Genomic DNA, 17152 nt, shown 5'->3' on the forward strand with positions numbered 1-17152 from the left:
TTATTCCGTTTAAGAATAAGGCCAGTATGGGGATCTCTGACAATAGATGAAGTTTTCTGGGATTCATCCCTATTTATAACAACTGTCACAAATACAGTGAACCCCCGTTCGTTTGAACGATTCCTCATGCAAACTAACGGGGTTAGTTTTTAATTTGAACAACTGGTAACCCTAAATATGCTGGAACTTGTGTGAACTGGCTGCCCTGCTCTTTGTTATTGTTTTGGTAGTTTGATTCAGTTGGCAGTTGCAAGCAGCGAATATTCATTCTCCGATCGGATTTCTACCATAATCGTTGGGAAAACGCAATGTGAAACAGAATAAACACGCTAGATCAGCACAAACAAATCATTGTCTGCATAAGCAAATGATGTCATAATGAATATGACGTTTGAACCATTTTTAATTTGCACGTCGTGCAAACCAACGGGGTTCAAATTAAAAAGTGTTCAGATTAAAAACGGTCAAACGAACGGGGGTCCACGGTATCTCCGAAAAATGTCGGATTGATTCAGTTGGTCGGGGGCTTAGCGTTAGTAAGGGGATGTAAGCGGGATACCAGATCCGATTGGATGCCGAAGGACCACTCTGTAATGATTACGGGTAATAGCACTTCTTAGGTAGCAGATGGGAAAATTAGGTCAATTCGTGTCGCGTGTTCAAGTTTCGGCTAGGCGGTGCTGCTAGATAGAGTAGGATTTTTGCACTGGCCCCGTGGCTGTCCTGAGCTCTGATGGCTGCCCGCGGGCTCTGTCTATGGGAAGGGGTCGAGTCTTAAAGAGACGTTTAAGCCCAGAGCTTTACAGCACTTTGGTCTCGAGGGTTGGAAGGCGGGCGAGTCTCTATATTTTGAAGCTTCTGTCGACTACCGCGAACGTCCAGCTTGTGCTGCGCACAATTTACTTTGTATCGTGGGAATGCATTGTGAATGCTAAGGGGATGAAAGATTAAATTTGCCCTGATAAGTTGATCCGAGTTGCTCCGAAATTTGTCTTATCTATTGGTTCATTTGTGGCTGTTTGTGTTGGAAAACTAAAAGCGGGCGCGCGGTTGAAGACCAGTGTCAGGCGGGGCTGACGAATTCTCCACTTCTTCACTATACCACATATTGCAACTCGAGTGGTACAAAAAGTCCAAAGCACATTTACAAATTCGATCTATTATTTTTCTTCTCATCATCATCATTATCATCATCATCGTCATCATCATCGTCATCATTATCATTATCATCATCATCGTCATCATCATCATTATATTTAAAATATGATATTCCGGCCTTTGGCAGAGAGATCTTAGAGTCAGTTCGTGGAGTCCGCGCAGGGCCGAAACGCCTCCGCCTGCGGGTATAGGCGTGACGGCTATGCTTGGGGCTCTACCTGTGTTTTAGTGGGCGCCAGTGCCTGTCTCGTCAGGTAGAACTGATGTTTGAGGTCTCCCTGACACTTTGTTGACAACACAAAAGGGCCCAGCGCAGAGTTTTATACGCTATTAAGCGACCAGTTGGATAACCCGAAAAAAAGGAAAAAAAGGAAAGATTTTAGAACAGATTAGGACTAGATTCTAGACTAAATTTTGGACAAAATTTTTGTTAGATGTGGATCAGAATTTGAATAAGATTTTAGACACCATTTTGACCACATTTTGGACCTCATTTTTATCAGATTTTGGATTAGAGACTGGACCTGAACAAGATCTTGGAGCTACACCAGATTCGAGATCAAATTTTGGACCACAGTTTTATCAGATTCGGGTCAGATTTTGAATGATATTTTGGACCACATTTTATATCAAATTTCGGACTAAATTCTAGACCAGCACCAGTTTGTGGACCTTGCCCCGATTGTAGACTACATTTTTTATCGGATTTTGAACTAATTTTTACATCAAATTTGGGTCCAGACTCTGAAACTGGAAAGGATTACTAACCAGATTTTGGGCCACATTTTTTATCAGATTTTAATCCACCAACCAGATTTTGGTTCAGGATTCTGGACCTGGACTAGATTGCGGACCACATGTTGCATCAGATTTTGTAACAATTTTGGAACAGATTTGCACTAGCTTCTGGACAAGATTTTGGACAATATTTTTAATTAGATTATGTACCAAATTCAAGACTGAAACCAGATGTAGGACCTCCAACATATTCTGGGCCAGATTTTTGTCAAATTTGGACCAGGTCTTGGATAATATTTAGGACCACATTGTTAATCAGATTTTGGATCAGCTGTGGGACCAGATTTTGAACTACATACTAGACCAAGACCAGATTCTGCAGCACATTTCAAATCAGATTTTGGTCCAGATTTTGAAGTAGATTCTGGACCCGGACCATATTTTGGACCTGGACTGTATCGTGGACCACATTTTTTATCCAATTTTGTTTCAGAAACATTGGAATAGTTTTGGGCTAGAATGTGGACCATGTTTTCGTTCACATTTTTTATCAGGTTTTGGATTAGATTCTAGACTAGGTTTCAGTGCATCGTAGCGTGACATTATGGCGGCCTTGGCGAAGGTCCGATTTGGCACCGATCAGTGTTCCTTTGAAGTTTATTATTTTTTAGAATTAGACTTTTATACATAATTCGTACACCTCTCAGTATCCGGTACTTCGCTGCACTCGAGAATGCCTTACTGAGGTTCAGGCCGCTTTTTAGCGCCCCTAGAACTAGCACCCTTGGCGGGGGTTAGTCTGGCCAACTGCACGCTACTGCGCTGTCCTTACTTCACACCTAGTTAAATTAATACGTGTTTCGATGGGTTTTAGCATTTACAAGGACACCTTTAGCGTGAGTTTAAAAAAAAGTTCAAAATTTTTAACCTTTCGCAGCGCTGTTTAAAGGTAGAAATCTCAGCAATTGATAAAATCTGACGACTGGCAATAAATACAAAATACCTAACTAAAATCTCTACCCCTAGGTCACAATGTCGGGCGTGACCACGTGTCTGCGCTTCCCCGGTCAGCTGAATGCGGATCTACGTAAGCTGGCCGTCAACATGGTTCCATTCCCGCGACTGCACTTCTTCATGCCCGGTTTTGCTCCGCTAACGGCGAAGGGTTCGCAGCAGTATCGCGCCCTCACAGTTCCCGAACTTACCGCACAGATGTTTGATTCTAAGAACATGATGACAGCCTGCGATCCCCGGCATGGACGCTATCTAACCTGTGCTGCCATTTTCCGAGGTAAGTTACCTTTACATTTCCACCCTAACCTAATCCTCCCCCGCGGCGCCTTAAAATCGAACGGGCTAATACTAGAAATTGCATCAAAACTTTGTCTTTGCCAAAAATCCCCCAAAAAAACAACGATATCAGATTTGAACCACCCCACAAAGCCCCCCTTTAAATTAGGCAAAGCTTGAACACAGATAACACGGCTAATTACAGCCATGCGATTCACCCTCGCCTGGCAACGGAATTTAAATTATCTCACTTCAGGTGTAAAAATACTTAATGACGCCTAATGAAGAAAAATATTTCTTATTCTTGTTCCCTGCTCGCTTGGTAGCATAACGGTAGTCGTTGCTTATTTGGGCTGCGTTGTGCGCCACCCCAAATCCAACCACCCCGCCGAACCTCTGCGCCCCAGCAACGCGATGCACATTCTTTCGACCTTTAACGCCAGCATCCCCTTCGCGTTTCACAGAGAGTATAAAATTTAGTGCCATCGACACCCTACCCGCCGCCGCGCCGCGCGTAGGGTCGGGTACTCGGGATGAAGGAAAAACTGGTATTTGCCTACAACAATCGAGTGAGATGATCGCAGTTGGCCTTGCCTCGTTCGTTCATGCTATCCGCCGCAGACGTTCGAAGGCCGCGGTGTAGGGTGTCATGACGCGAGCTCTGTTTCAACGAATTACACACAGCCAGCAAGGCGTTTCGGCTGGAACAAAGCCATCAACTTTTTCCCCGACGTCCGTACCACGGCAGGCAGACCGTATAGTGTGCATCCTCGCATCTTTCCGGAAGCTGCCAAAGCGAAATTATGGAAATGGGAAGATAATGATTCTTGTTATTCGATTCTAATTAACAGATTAAGCCGTACGCGGCTACGATTTTTGCCATTCCCAACCCGAACAATGAAAGCGATGTAATAAATAATGTTATCGCAATTCTTTCCACCTCATTTGGCAGCCGGTTTTTCGGTGACACCCCGAATCGCCAGTGAATCGAAATTGATTAATAATTGTTAGTTTTGTTAGTGAGGCAGAAAAATGTTCATTTATCTCCGTTTTCAACCGTTTTCGCAGGTGTCATGTCGATGAAGGAAGTCGACCAGCAAATGTTCAACATCCAAAGCAAGAACAGCAGCTATTTCGTCGAATGGATTCCGAACAACGTGAAGGTGGCCGTGTGCGATATTGCCCCACGCGGTCTGAAGATGTCGGCGACTTTCATCGGCAACACCACTGCCATCCAGGAGATCTTCAAGCGCATCTCCGAACAGTTCACGGCCATGTTCAGACGGAAGGCCTTCCTGCACTGGTACACCGGCGAGGGTATGGACGAGATGGAGTTTACAGAAGCCGAATCGAACATGAACGATTTGATTTCGGAATACCAACAGTATCAGGATGCTTCCGTCGAGGATTACGAGGATGGCGAGGAGGTGGTTGACGAAGAGGAGCAGCAGCAGGTGGAATAGAGGAAGAGGAACGTTACGGGGCCGCTGCCAGTGCGCTGCCCTCCCTAGAGCCAAACGTAGGAAGAATGTGTTCCATATTTTCATTTTTTTTATTGACAGAGAAAAGCAGTCCCTTTAATATAGCAGACGAAAATGTATTTAAACTTGTTATGACATAAATATTGGCTATTTTTAAACAACAAACGATTGTTTTCCTTCGCTTGATAACAATCTCTAGCGCCAATTGATTTCTAATAGAAGCAAAATGGGAGCAAATTAAAGTAGTGGCGAATACGCTTCTTAACGAGGCCGAATCGATGATTCAAAATATTGCCCATCACTAACTACAACTTTTTCCCTTTTTTCTGGTAGAGCTTGAATAACGTTACGGTAAATGTCTTCGTCTTTTGAGGGTATCCTTCGAATCAAGTCATTTTTTGATATTTTCAATAGCAGTTGGAGGGTACAATATCTGGGGAATATGACCGGTGAGGTTGGACTTCCCATTTGACTGTTTCCAAGTCGGTTTCAACAGGTTCAGCAACATGGGACCGAGCGTGGTCATGCTGTTAAATCACCTATTGGTGCTCTTCACTGTTCCTCAGTGACGTTTTCGTTTTGTTTCAACACCCGAAACTTCGCAGCGTGAAAATTTTGTCTAGTTGACAACGTGCTCTTTGGATTCATTACATCCATCTACCACGAAGAAACGCTCCCTTTACTTCATACCATAGTTCCTTACAGCGTTTTTGTTGTTTTTCATTTTTTAATTGTTGCTTTTGGTTATACACGCAGGGCCTTTTTGCTTGAAACAACGCGAATGAATGAGCGAAGTCGCAGAAAATCCGTTTTAACCATTTTTGCCGTAACAAAACCTTCCGGTTGGCCTCGAGGTACGATGCTGGCCTAATAAGCCAATCTTCCGAAGCCCTTTGTGTGATTCGAATGAACTCAACAAGCCACCTGCAATCCGAACACAACAATGTGATCATCAATCGTAGTTTGAATCAGTTTCTGGGGAAACTGTTCTCGTTCAAGATTTTCCGCAGCTCTTTTCGGTCGATGGTATCATATGCGGCTTTGAAGTCAACAAACAAATGGTGCGTGGGAACTCTGATATTCACGGCCCTTTTGGAGGATCTGCCGCAGTGTGAATATTTGACCCGTAGTTGACCGTCCTTCAACAAAACCGGCCTGCTAACTTCCCATAAATCTGTCCGCAGTTGGTGATAGACGGCGGAAAATGACTTGGGACAGCACTTTGTAGGCGGCATTAGGGATGGTGATCGCTCGATAGTTTTCACAGTCCAATTTGTCGCCCTTCTTGTAGAGCGGGCAGATAACCCCATCTTTCCACTCCTCCGATAGTTGTTCCGTATCCCAAATTCTAACAATTAGCCGGTGCATACAGACGGTTGGTTCCATTTTAATGAGCTCCGCTTCGATGCCATATTTCCCAGCTGACTTGCTCTTTGCCTGCACGATGATCACCTTAACTTCGCCTATCGTTGGGGCTGGCGCCTCTTCTCTTCTGCGTTTGTCGCACCGTTGAAATTTCTTTCGCCGCAGCCATGGTTCTCAGCTTGGACGCCATTCGGGTATTCATCGAAGTGCTGCTTCCACCTTTCCGGTCACCTCACGATTGTCCGTCAAAATACAGCCATTCATATCCCAACACATTTCGGCTCGCGGTACAAAACCTTTGCGGGATCCGTTCAGTTTCTAGTAGATCCTTTGCGTTTCTTGAGAATGATGGGGCTGCTCCAATTCCGCATACTCCTGCTCTTCCGCTTTTTCGCTGCATCTTCTTCTGTTCAGAGCCGATCAAATGGGCACTTAATTCTTTGAAATCAATTTAATCTTCACGTCTGGATGGTATTCAACCCATTTACTAGACATCGAAAAATGGGTAAAATGGACCTCGTTATAATGTCCGAGCTCATCAACCTTTTCATCATCTACCGAGCCAGTTTCACTATGGGATATAAATATACTGGAGAATTTCGAAGAGTAGTGGGGGCGTTCAAATGGAAATTAACATGGGGATGCCAACACGGTAAATCGTTAATGGAGAAATCGCTGCACTGAGAAAATTTTTCGTATAGTTCTATTAGAGTGACTATATACAGAGTGGCGACAAGTCATCCCAAATGTATGCAATGCGGTTTATCCTAGGTTTTTCTTTCTCTTTCCTGCATACGCGTTGGATAGGTTGTCTGCTCGATTGGAATGACACTGACAGATAATTATCATTCCAATTTTGACATTGTCGCCACTCTGTATATAGTCACTTTAGTTTCTATGTGTCCCACACATAGATTTTTGCAATGTGCCTATTCAATGAACTTTATATGCCACACAGTTATAATTTATGGGTACGCGAAACTTTTGCACATACTATTCATATGCGTATATTTTTTATGTGTATAATTGCACATACTATTCATATCGGTATAATTTCTATGTGTATTTCTAGGCGGATTGTGTTTATATGCGGCACATGATAATCATCTAGAATTTCATATGGAAATTTACTATTAGTTATGTGCAGAATATTTTGAGTGTGCAATATCAAGAGACGGCACTAGATACTGTTCCGTTCTCTTTCTTTTAAATTTCGGCATAATTTCTTCGGAAATCTCAAAAGGTGCTTCAACCACCCGAGATTTAACCGAGGATGGTGTCGGCACCGAGTTTTGTTCACAACGGAGAGTTTTGGGTGCATCTTGACCATCACTAGGTAGTAGTCCGTGTTAGTGCTTTGATAGAATCTGACGTAAATGATGTCTGAAACTTGGTCGATATTTGATTCTGTCTGATTTGATGACCTCCAGGCACAGACAAACAGACATAACACCAAGGGGTCGGTCACTCGGCACAGCCGTTTTTATGTTAGGCGACTTGAAACGAACCGAACTGTGCCGGTGCTGTACCGAAAGTGCCGAACTGGAAGATTTGTTAAATTCGTTAAAATCTGATAGATCTGGCAACCGTGCGAGATGATTTTGACAACTGGCAGTGCTCCCATTTCATATGTAAAATTGAACCGGAGGTGTGTAAAGCCCTATAAATGTTATTTTTATAAGGCTTTAGAGGTGTGCCGTTTGCTATCTCTGCAGTGCCGGGGCACTATGTGCTGAGTGTCCGACCCCTTGCATAACACTCGTTTTCCATTCATCGTACCGATAAAACCGTCATTTCAAATTTGGGTTTAGTTGGGAATGTGTCCGTTTTGGTCAAAATGGCGCTTTTTGACGAAAGAAGGGGAATTCCCCATAAAAAATACTTGCTACTTCGAAGGACACCCATATTGCTATTTGGTATTTGGGAATGTCGATCATAGATGGTGCTAGTGTTCAGGCTAAATGTGAGGTACGATAATTTTTGTTGATTTTTCTTCCAAGAGTTATGTCTGTTTGTCTGTGCTCCAGGTGTACTCGTGTAGGAGTCTATGCTAGAAGGTACGGCCATGTTCTTGGAGGCGGCAAAGTCGATAAGTCTTAGGCCTATTGGTTGGTCAGCGAGTGTGCGATAAACCCTTCAATCAGCGGTTTGTGTTCCTCCTCCTGGCCGACCTGAGCATTGAAATCCCCGATGATGATCTTGATATCATGTTTTGGGTCATCGGTACTACTGATACTGAGGTGAGGGCTCTGCACGTTGATGATGCTTATGTTAAAGAACTGGCCCTTGATTCTCAATCTGCACATTCACATTCACCTTCTGCAGCGCTACGACGTCTAACAGCTCTTCAATACTTCGGAGAGCACTCAACTCATTGGAAGTTGAGAGTTTGGCAGTTTCATCCTTGTTCCTAGTTCCTTGTTCCTGCGGCACCAACCTCTTGTCTTGAAAGAGGACCAACGAAGCTTAAAAGAGCCGTCGTTCCTTGTCAGCATATGTCAGCATTGACGACGGTTGTTCGTATCCCGGATGGTACCACGAGGAGTAAGATTTGCTTGGTAAGAGGCTGTGAACCATAGTATGATCTATTTTATGCCTATATTCAACCGTTTACCAGCCAATGTGAAAATGAATAGAGTTATCAAATATTCAGATTGAAAACGATTGCTTAATATGCACGAAGTGTTTTTCATATTTGCAGGGGGTATTATGGTCTTATGTTTGCTTTCACATGCCGAATGCTATTCGAATGGACAATAATAAGTTAAGGAGACCTGAAGTCGACGTACCACGTGTGATGCAGTTATCAAATTCCTAACCTCGTGAAGTGTTCCGTATAGAAATCGTCCCGCAGGACGGATTGAATCTGAGGGAGTAGGCACTGAGTGCTGTAAAATTATAACAGGCACTGTTTAACGACAAGGTCAGTATGGCACCGAATACCACCCTTCCCTTTCCTTCTTCAGTGTACCAACATGCTCCTATAGACTCGGCAAACCGTCACACAATAATGAAATTAGTTTAACCACTGACGAACTGACATGACACACAGAAGAAAATCCTTTAAAAACCATCGTCCTACACATGTTGTTTGCACACTAGCACCCTCTGTTATGCATGTCGCGGAGTAGCTTGCATTTGCAGGGTTTTATGCTGTAGGGTTTTTACATTTGAATGGTTTTATACTGAAAACTCGAAGCAACACTCACGCGCCGCGGTGTAGCCATGTTGCGAAACATGCTTTTTTGAAAAATGAGTGGTTTTTTATTGTGCTTTGCAAGAAATCTTTTCATTCTCGGAAAGTTCATAGCAAGCTGTCAAAATAATTCTGTATTGAGCGAAGCTGACGAATTTTCGTTAATTGAATATCGATATTTTTCACATATCGATACGTATACTCAGCTGAAAGCATAATCAGCAAAAATGCTCGCATCACGTGACGATCTGCATTTTACATTTGTTTTATAACACTCCGTTTGACTTGTTTTATAACGTGTTAACATTTCCAAAGCTGTTATATGCATGCCGCAATTAACTATTTCGAAAAAAACTATCGAGATTTCGTCCACGAATATCGGTACCAGTTATATCGATACATTATCGCCCAATGCTGACCTCGCCAAATATTGAAGGTAGAGTGACTATATACAGAGTGGCGACAATGTCAAAATTGGAATGATAATTATCTGTCAGTGTCATTCCAATCGAGCAGACAACCTATCCAACGCGTATGCAGGAAAGAGAAAGAAAAACCTAGGATAAACCGCATTGCATACATTTGGGATGACTTGTCGCCACTCTGTATATAGTCACTCTAATTGAAGGATGTGCTTTTGTCCAGAGCTGCCATACAAATAGATTAATTTCTATTGTTTAGATATTTGCAACCCCATTCCGTACTTCTTAAATTTTGTTACTATATTTACACATATTTTTATACTTATGATATTCAATGAATTTATATAATACATATTTTTGAATGTAAGATGCTAAAAGACATTTTTTTATGTAGTTTTAGTTGCTAAAGCATCAGTAACAATTGCACATATAAACCAAAAAATATTTGGCCACCTTTCCTTGTTCTCGTTGCGGTGATTGACGATGCGGGTTACCGCCGCAACAGGATGAAAATTTATGTAAATAACCGCAATATTCTGTTTGAGTTTTAATCTTGGTTTTAATGACCCCCTCGGTCCGCTTCGTTGACGGTGAATGACGATTAATCCTGACTCGGCTTCGATGTGATTTTGACAGTCGTTGAAAAAGATAGAACAACAAAGAGCGCAAATATATCCGTCTCTTTTTCGTCGAACCAAAGTAAATGCGAATGCATGAAGAACCGAACCTAAAATATGCAAAGCGGTTATTTGGGGGTGCGACTGAAGTAGCAAATATGTGAGATGTTTCCTCAATTTGTAATTATCCGGGCCAGGCAAAGCTTCACAAGAGGAAGTAGTCTAGCCCCATTCTCCGAAAGAAACAAATATATACTGAACCTGACAACAAGGCACAGAGAGAAAAACCGGAGAAACCAGAACCCGCAGAGAAAATTCGTAACATCCGTGAGTTTTGCTTGAAGTACGAAATCTGTGCGATTGCACAAAGAAATGAAATAATTTCGCGATTTCGGTCGTGGCAATGGTTTGCAGCTCAACAACCATTAGTGATTAGTGAACAAAACTCGGCAGAACTATTTTCCGGCGTTCGTACCCCGATAAACCATCAGCAATCAGGTAAGCTGGCACTGGGAACTGGCTTGGCAAGCCAATCGTATCACTGACCCTGGCAAAAAAACGGAACCAAACAGTGACGTCAGGATCGTGTCCTGCTTGTCATCGATCCGTTCAGTTCCCAAATCCCGTTCTGTGGGCAATACTTGCATATTGCATCAACCATTCAATGTACCGCGAAATTACCGAAAATAGGTAATTCGCGGATTAGTCAAGGCAATGGATTGTTTACCAACAGAAAAAATAGTAAATAATAGGGGACGACAACAAAATTTTCTTATTATTTTTAACTTTCCCCGGGGTGGTGTAGATAGCCGCACCGCACGCGGAGAGCACAACGCCGATGAGGTCGGGCCGGGGGCGACGTGAGAAAAAGAAAAAGATTACTGTATACACACAAACGCTATACGATTAGGATGTAATGTTTTTATTTTTAAATAGGTTCGATGCTTCGTCTTGCAAAGTGTGCATTCATCCTCCTTGAGCTTTAGCTCAAGAGAATCAAAAGAAAAATGAGGAAACCGCTGTTTCAATAACAGCCGCGCAGAGGCGTAACTGTTCATATATTGTTGGCATATGCTAAATTTTTTAGTAATTAATTACCCTAGTACACTAGTAGTGGGTACTTGGTTTCATGAGTTACGAAAGACAAAAAAGGAATATAAATTGTATTAAATTTAAAAGAAATCCTGGCAGAAACAATTCCAGTTCCAATGTTAACTTCTTGTTGGCACGTTAACTAGCCGAGCCGAGGGTCGTGATCGTGTTACTGCTCAAGCACACACACTCTAAGTTTAGTCAGAGTACAAAACTAGGCACAACAAACAAACAATTCTGTCTACACGAATTTCACTTTCTGTGAACGACTTTAGTAGACATCCAAATCCAAACACACTTTCAGCGGGTGTAAAGACGGTAGAGACTTCTTGTGTGTTGTGTTCAGCCAGTACACAAGGTACACAATGATTGGCGGGCGCGCGAACTGCATTAGCAGTTCACTTCCAATAGCGCTATGAGTCGGACTACTACAACGGAGCGATGCTGATTTTCTCTGTGAAAAAGTAGGACTCATAGTGTGATTGGTTTTCGGTTGCAGTTTCATCAGCCAAGCCGGTTTCATTAGTTAAGCGCTCGAAAACTAATGCCACTATTAGCAGTGGTAATTTGTTGACAAAACAAAGCTAAAAGCTTGAAAAGTGCGAATAAACGAAAGTTACTGAGACGCAGTGGAACGCGAAAGTAAGAAAAATAAAGGTTAAGCGAACCAGCAGAGCAAGGTCACTTGAAAGGTTTGCCTTCTCCCACCTACCCGCGCCGTTTTCGTTTTCGTTCTCTTCGTATCGCCAAAGTGAGACTAAAAATAACCATTGAAAAGTGAAAAAAATAAATAAATAAAATTGTTTTGAAAAACCGCAAAGAAAAACGATAATCTATTTGAGGTTTTATCCGCTCAAATGCTGCTGACGCAAGCAGCTGACATTTAGCAAAATGTTAATCGATAGAATTTTCGTTGGTGTTTGTAGTGGTACCTTGTGCATGGAAGAGAAGACGACGGGGGCAAAGCCAAAGCCTGTTTGGATCGCGAGAGTCAATGGACTGATTTTTACACTTTACCGGTTTATGATATTCCATTATTGTTGTTTGTGGAACAAAATATAAACACAGAGTGCCATGCCACCCTCGAGACAGCTGAGCAAAGCAACAACAACTGCTTGCACTGCACTGGCGTGATGGAGATGGTTGAGAGCAAATTGTACCAAGCAAAGCTAAAAAATCACAAAGAGCTATCCCTACAGGGGCTATAGTGCCGTGCCATGCGATCTAGCCGATCGAATGTGAAGCGAGAGAAGGTCAATCGCGATCAGTTTACTCGGCGGCTGTGTTATAGCGACCCAATTTTAACCAGTTCAGGTACCCTTAGAAAGGGGGAACCATTTTTGCCTCCAAAAATAATGTTAGTCTGATTACAGAAACCCCCATTTAGGAGAGATTTTTGTTAAGATAACATTAGGTATATTTAAACTCGAAGATAAGAAAAAACAAAACCGTTTTGAAGTCGCTCAAGCGATACTGAACCAAATAACGTATGTGCACCTGGCGAATTTACGTTAAAAAAGCAATAATAATTTGGATAAATTGCACGTTTTCAAACTTGCCACGAAAAAGTGGATTATTTATCTTTACATAAGTACTTAAGATTGTTTTCCATCCGTTCTCTCAATTCAGCCTTCTAGCCCTATTCGATGGATTCCTTTTTCGATCTATTCGATCCGACCGCGTCGTCGTCCTCATCTTCCGGCAGCGGAATGGGCGACAACAACAACACTAACAATGAAGACGACGATTACGGGTCGCTGCTTCCGCTGGAGGCTTTTCTGCTGAAGAATCAATCGGGTCAGCAGCCGCAGCCAATCCCCGAGAGAGCCCTCAACCTGCACCGACAACAGCCAATGATGGTTGACCAGCGATATTCGCCCTCGTCGCCCACGATCATTGATTTCGATCTGGATATTCTGCCACCCGAGCCGCAACTGGGCAACATCGAGTACAAACTGAAACTAATCAATCCCTCGAAGCAGCGCTTCGAACATCTGGTGACCCAGATGAAGTGGCGCCTGCGAGAAGGCAACGGGGAAGCGATATACGAAATCGGCGTCTCCGATTCGGGTCAGTTGCATGGGCTGAGCGAAACGGACATGTCTTGCTCGCTGCACACGCTCAACCAGATGGCGCGAAAGTTGGGCGCTTCGACGTCGGTTCTGCGAAGAAAAATGCTCTCAGCCGGACGGTCCGTCGTTGAGGTACTCGTTCGGAAGATCCCGGACGACCAGCACAACATTGAAGTGCGCGTCGCCGTACTGGGAGGTGCCGGTGCCGGTAAATCGACCCTCCTGGGAGTGCTGACACAGGGCGAGTACGACAACGGAAGAGGCCGGGCGCGACTTAACATGTTCCGTCACATGCACGAGATACAAACCGGCCGAACTTCCTGCATCTCTCACGAGACACTAGGATTCGATCATCAGGGTAACGTAATCAACTACAAGTACAATGAGATGATGACAGCTGAGGAGATAAGCGACCGCTCGACAAAGCTGGTCACCTTTATGGATTTGGCCGGACACCGTCGCTACCTGAAAACAACTGTCCAAGCACTGTCGGGCTATTCGCCGCATCACGCCCTGATAGTGGTGGCAGCTGGAAGCAATATTAGCAATATGACCCATGAGCATCTGGCCATTGTTCACGCACTGGATATGCCGTTTTCGATAGTGGTCACCAAGCTAGACCTGGTTCCACCGGATGACATCTTGTTCGAGCTGAAAACTCTGCTAACTGCCGTGGGATATCGTAAAGTGCCATACCTGATTAGCAACGAAGATGACGTGTTGAACGCGAATGCACACCAAAGCATGGAACAAATTGTTCCGATTTTCTGTGTATCGAATGTCACCGGCGACGGGTTGGACTTGTTGACCAAGTACCTGTACGTTCTGTCGCCCGGTATAAGCAATTCCGAAAAGGAACGACTCGAGCAAGAGCCAATCGAGTTTCAGATTGACGAAATTTTTAAAGTAGCCGGCGTTGGACCCGTCGTCGGTGGTTTACTCTGTATGGGCGTTCTGACGGAAAACATACAGGTTCGTATCGGACCCTTGCAAGATGGAACATTCTATCCAATCACGGTACAAACCATTCACCGCAATAAGGCACCATGTCGAGTGGTACGCGCAGGCCAAAGTGCTTCGCTTTCGTTTTATTCTACTGATGATTTACCACCGCTGCGCAGTGGCATGGTTATCCTGCCGGATTACGACGAAAATGAAAACGCTTTCGGGTCGTTCTTCTTCCAGGTGAGTTCGCTAACTGAATGACATACAAAAGCATGATGAAATAAAACACTGATTTTCTCCTGACAGGCTCGGGTGTCGGTTCTCTTCCATGCGACGCGCATCTACAAAGGCTTCCAGACGACGGTGCACATCGGTAGCATCCGGCAGACGGCCATCATCGAGGGCATCATGGGTGTCGGTACCGATGGGATCTCAACCAACCAGACGGCTTCGGTGCTGTTCCGCTTCGTACGCCATCCGGAGTACGTTCGGCCAGGCATGCGGATACTGTTTCGCGAGGGCACCTCCAAGGGTGTCGGCAAGGTGACGCAAGTGTTCCCGCTTAACGTGAAGCTGAACTAAGACTTCGACCTACACGAAGCTGCTGACAAAGTACGCTAGAAAACAGCGTACTCACGAAAGTGTTAATATTGTATGTCACGATTGGAAATGAAATTTTCCTTATTGACTTATGCTCTATACAGAGAGACAGCGGAAAAAACTGTGATTTTGTAACTTTTAAAAAGTCTTGAATTATTCAAACGTAAATTTGCATTAGTGATGCTTAAAATAGTTCGATGTTTGTTTGATAGAATGACGAATACATATATTAATAGCAAACTTGTTTTAGTCGGAAATTCACACAGGCTCATTTATCTAACAACAATATTGCTCCAAATCGATAAAATTCATACTTTCAAATAACTGTTCAAGGAACACTATCCGAGTTCGAATATACAACTGCAATGAAGTCGTACTTCCTGTGTTGTGAATGTAACTTAAAGTAAATAAATTACCTAACTTCTGGTACACACAGTATTGTTTTATTTCCATATCTTTTGAACCGGATACTGCCGTCAACCAGAGCAGAGGGTCTGAAGCCCCTAAAAAGGAGGATGGTTGCAATAGCTGTTATCCATGGCTAAATATTACGTAAAGGCTTGAATGGATAAAACCCTAATCCAAGGTGTGACGCGACCCATGCCTAGGGATAAATGGTAGGGGCGTTGAATAAATACCCAACCACGAACGGAGCCCATGGAGTACCAGGGCGCCCTTCATCGTACTTGTGCCCTTACTGCATTAAGCGGGTCACGGTTTTCTATAGAAAACCAAAACGTAAATTTTTCGAAGGTACCTATAGGCAATAGTGGCTCCCACCCACTCTAAGCTGGCAGCCCCGTCAGCGGGATAGGGACTTTAGATTAACAACCTTAGAACAACACAGCCATTTAGCGTGAAAACACGGACACGCATCGAATCATGGAATATACTGACCCTTGCCGAGCAGGGTGCGCTGGCACAACTTGCAAGAAAAACTAGCTGCTTGAAGCCTAAAGTCCTGGGACTGAGCGAAGTCCGTTGGTCGAATATTGGTGAAAACTAGACATTATCCGGTCAAGTCTTGCTCTACGCTGACATGCGAGATGAAAATGCTACTTCAGAAAGGACACGTGCGGCCATGATGAAGTAAGAACCGGTAAACGAAAGAATAATCGTCGCCAGATTCAGAACAACACGGGTTACAAACCTTACAAAACACCAGTGCTATGCGCCAACAGGTGCTTCCGACCTGCAGGAGATAGAGCTTTAACAACCAGCAGAATCGCGTGGTTAAGGAAATCGTGAAGGTGGACTTTCAGATCCACAGGGGGACTTCAATACAAAGGTTGGCTCAAACAACGCGAACCTTGAACGCGTCATGGGACGCTATGACCTAGAAGAAATGAGCAAAAGCGGAGAGCTAATTACAAAATTTTGTGGTAATAACAACTTGGTTATTAGTGAATCGCTCTTCCCCCATAGACCAGCACATAAGGTCATGTGGATTTCCCGTGACGGCCGAATAGAAAACCAAACGAACTCATCTGCATCAGCCAACAGTGCAGAAGAAGCTTACCTGAATGCGGTTACTGCCGTGGCAGCACGCTGGCATCAAGCTGGATTGCGTGCTGGCCGATCATGTGTAGTCCACGTCACAACGCTCCGCATTATATTGGAGCAGATCAACGAATCCCAAGACTCTCTTTTGCTGCTGTTTTTCTTTTTGTTTATTCGCGATGACGGCATTGAAAAAGATTTCGTAGGCTGCTCGCACTTACAGAAAATCTCATGCCTGAGCTGTCAACGTGTGCGTGATGACAAAAGCACAAATACTTCCCTTAGGGTTATTGATCGTGGTTCGGCCTATGCAAAAACTGATCCTGGTTCGGCCCATTAGCATAATCATCGATAATTCATTGAATATTTACAGATTTAAAGGTAAAATAATTTTATAAGCAGCTTATAATATTTTCCTATGCATTGCCTTCATTTATTTGCCATAAAAATTAATGTAACTAGCTCAAATAATTAAATTTATAACATATGTAAAAGCGGCTTCCAATGTCGTCATCAAAGCTGTCTTTTTAAACGCCTAGAAAGTGTTTTAGTCTGTGAAGTATTGGTTGAAAACAATTCTAAAATATAAATTCATCTATACTATATTCTTCCATTATTGGAACGTTTTATTCCAAACAAAAAGCGAGATTACGACTTATTGAGAAAATACGATTTT

General features: G+C 43.5%; 2 protein-coding genes across 4 annotated transcripts in view; both read left to right on the plus strand.

The window, feature by feature from the left end:
• The window catches only part of LOC128733160 (tubulin beta chain-like), a 28801-nt gene extending 23975 nt beyond the window's left edge, over positions 1-4826 (plus strand). The window contains exons 5-6 of the mRNA XM_053826806.1: positions 2923-3187; positions 4255-4826. Coding sequence (XP_053682781.1) covers positions 2923-3187; positions 4255-4649 — 660 coding nt within the window. The 3' untranslated portion in view covers positions 4650-4826. The remainder of the gene's footprint in view (positions 1-2922; positions 3188-4254) is intronic.
• A 5743-nt stretch (positions 4827-10569) lies between these two features.
• On the plus strand, positions 10570-15398 carry LOC128733143 (GTP-binding protein 2). 3 transcript variants are annotated; one of them, XM_053826784.1, is made up of 3 exons: positions 10570-10765; positions 12989-14616; positions 14683-15398. In XM_053826784.1, exons 2-3 carry the CDS (start codon positions 13006-13008, stop codon positions 14956-14958), a joined length of 1887 nt encoding a protein of 628 aa, XP_053682759.1. In that variant the 5' UTR covers positions 10570-10765; positions 12989-13005; the 3' UTR covers positions 14959-15398. The 3 variants fall into 3 exon arrangements, with proteins under 3 accessions (XP_053682759.1, XP_053682750.1, XP_053682768.1); XM_053826775.1 differs by lacking the exon at positions 10570-10765 and adding an exon at positions 11774-12001; XM_053826793.1 differs by lacking the exon at positions 10570-10765 and adding an exon at positions 12011-12673.
• The last annotated feature ends 1754 nt before the right edge of the window (positions 15399-17152 follow it).

The sequence above is a fragment of the Sabethes cyaneus genome, chromosome 1 (genome assembly GCF_943734655.1).
Source record: "Sabethes cyaneus chromosome 1, idSabCyanKW18_F2, whole genome shotgun sequence".
NCBI classification, from domain to species: domain Eukaryota; kingdom Metazoa; phylum Arthropoda; class Insecta; order Diptera; family Culicidae; genus Sabethes; species Sabethes cyaneus.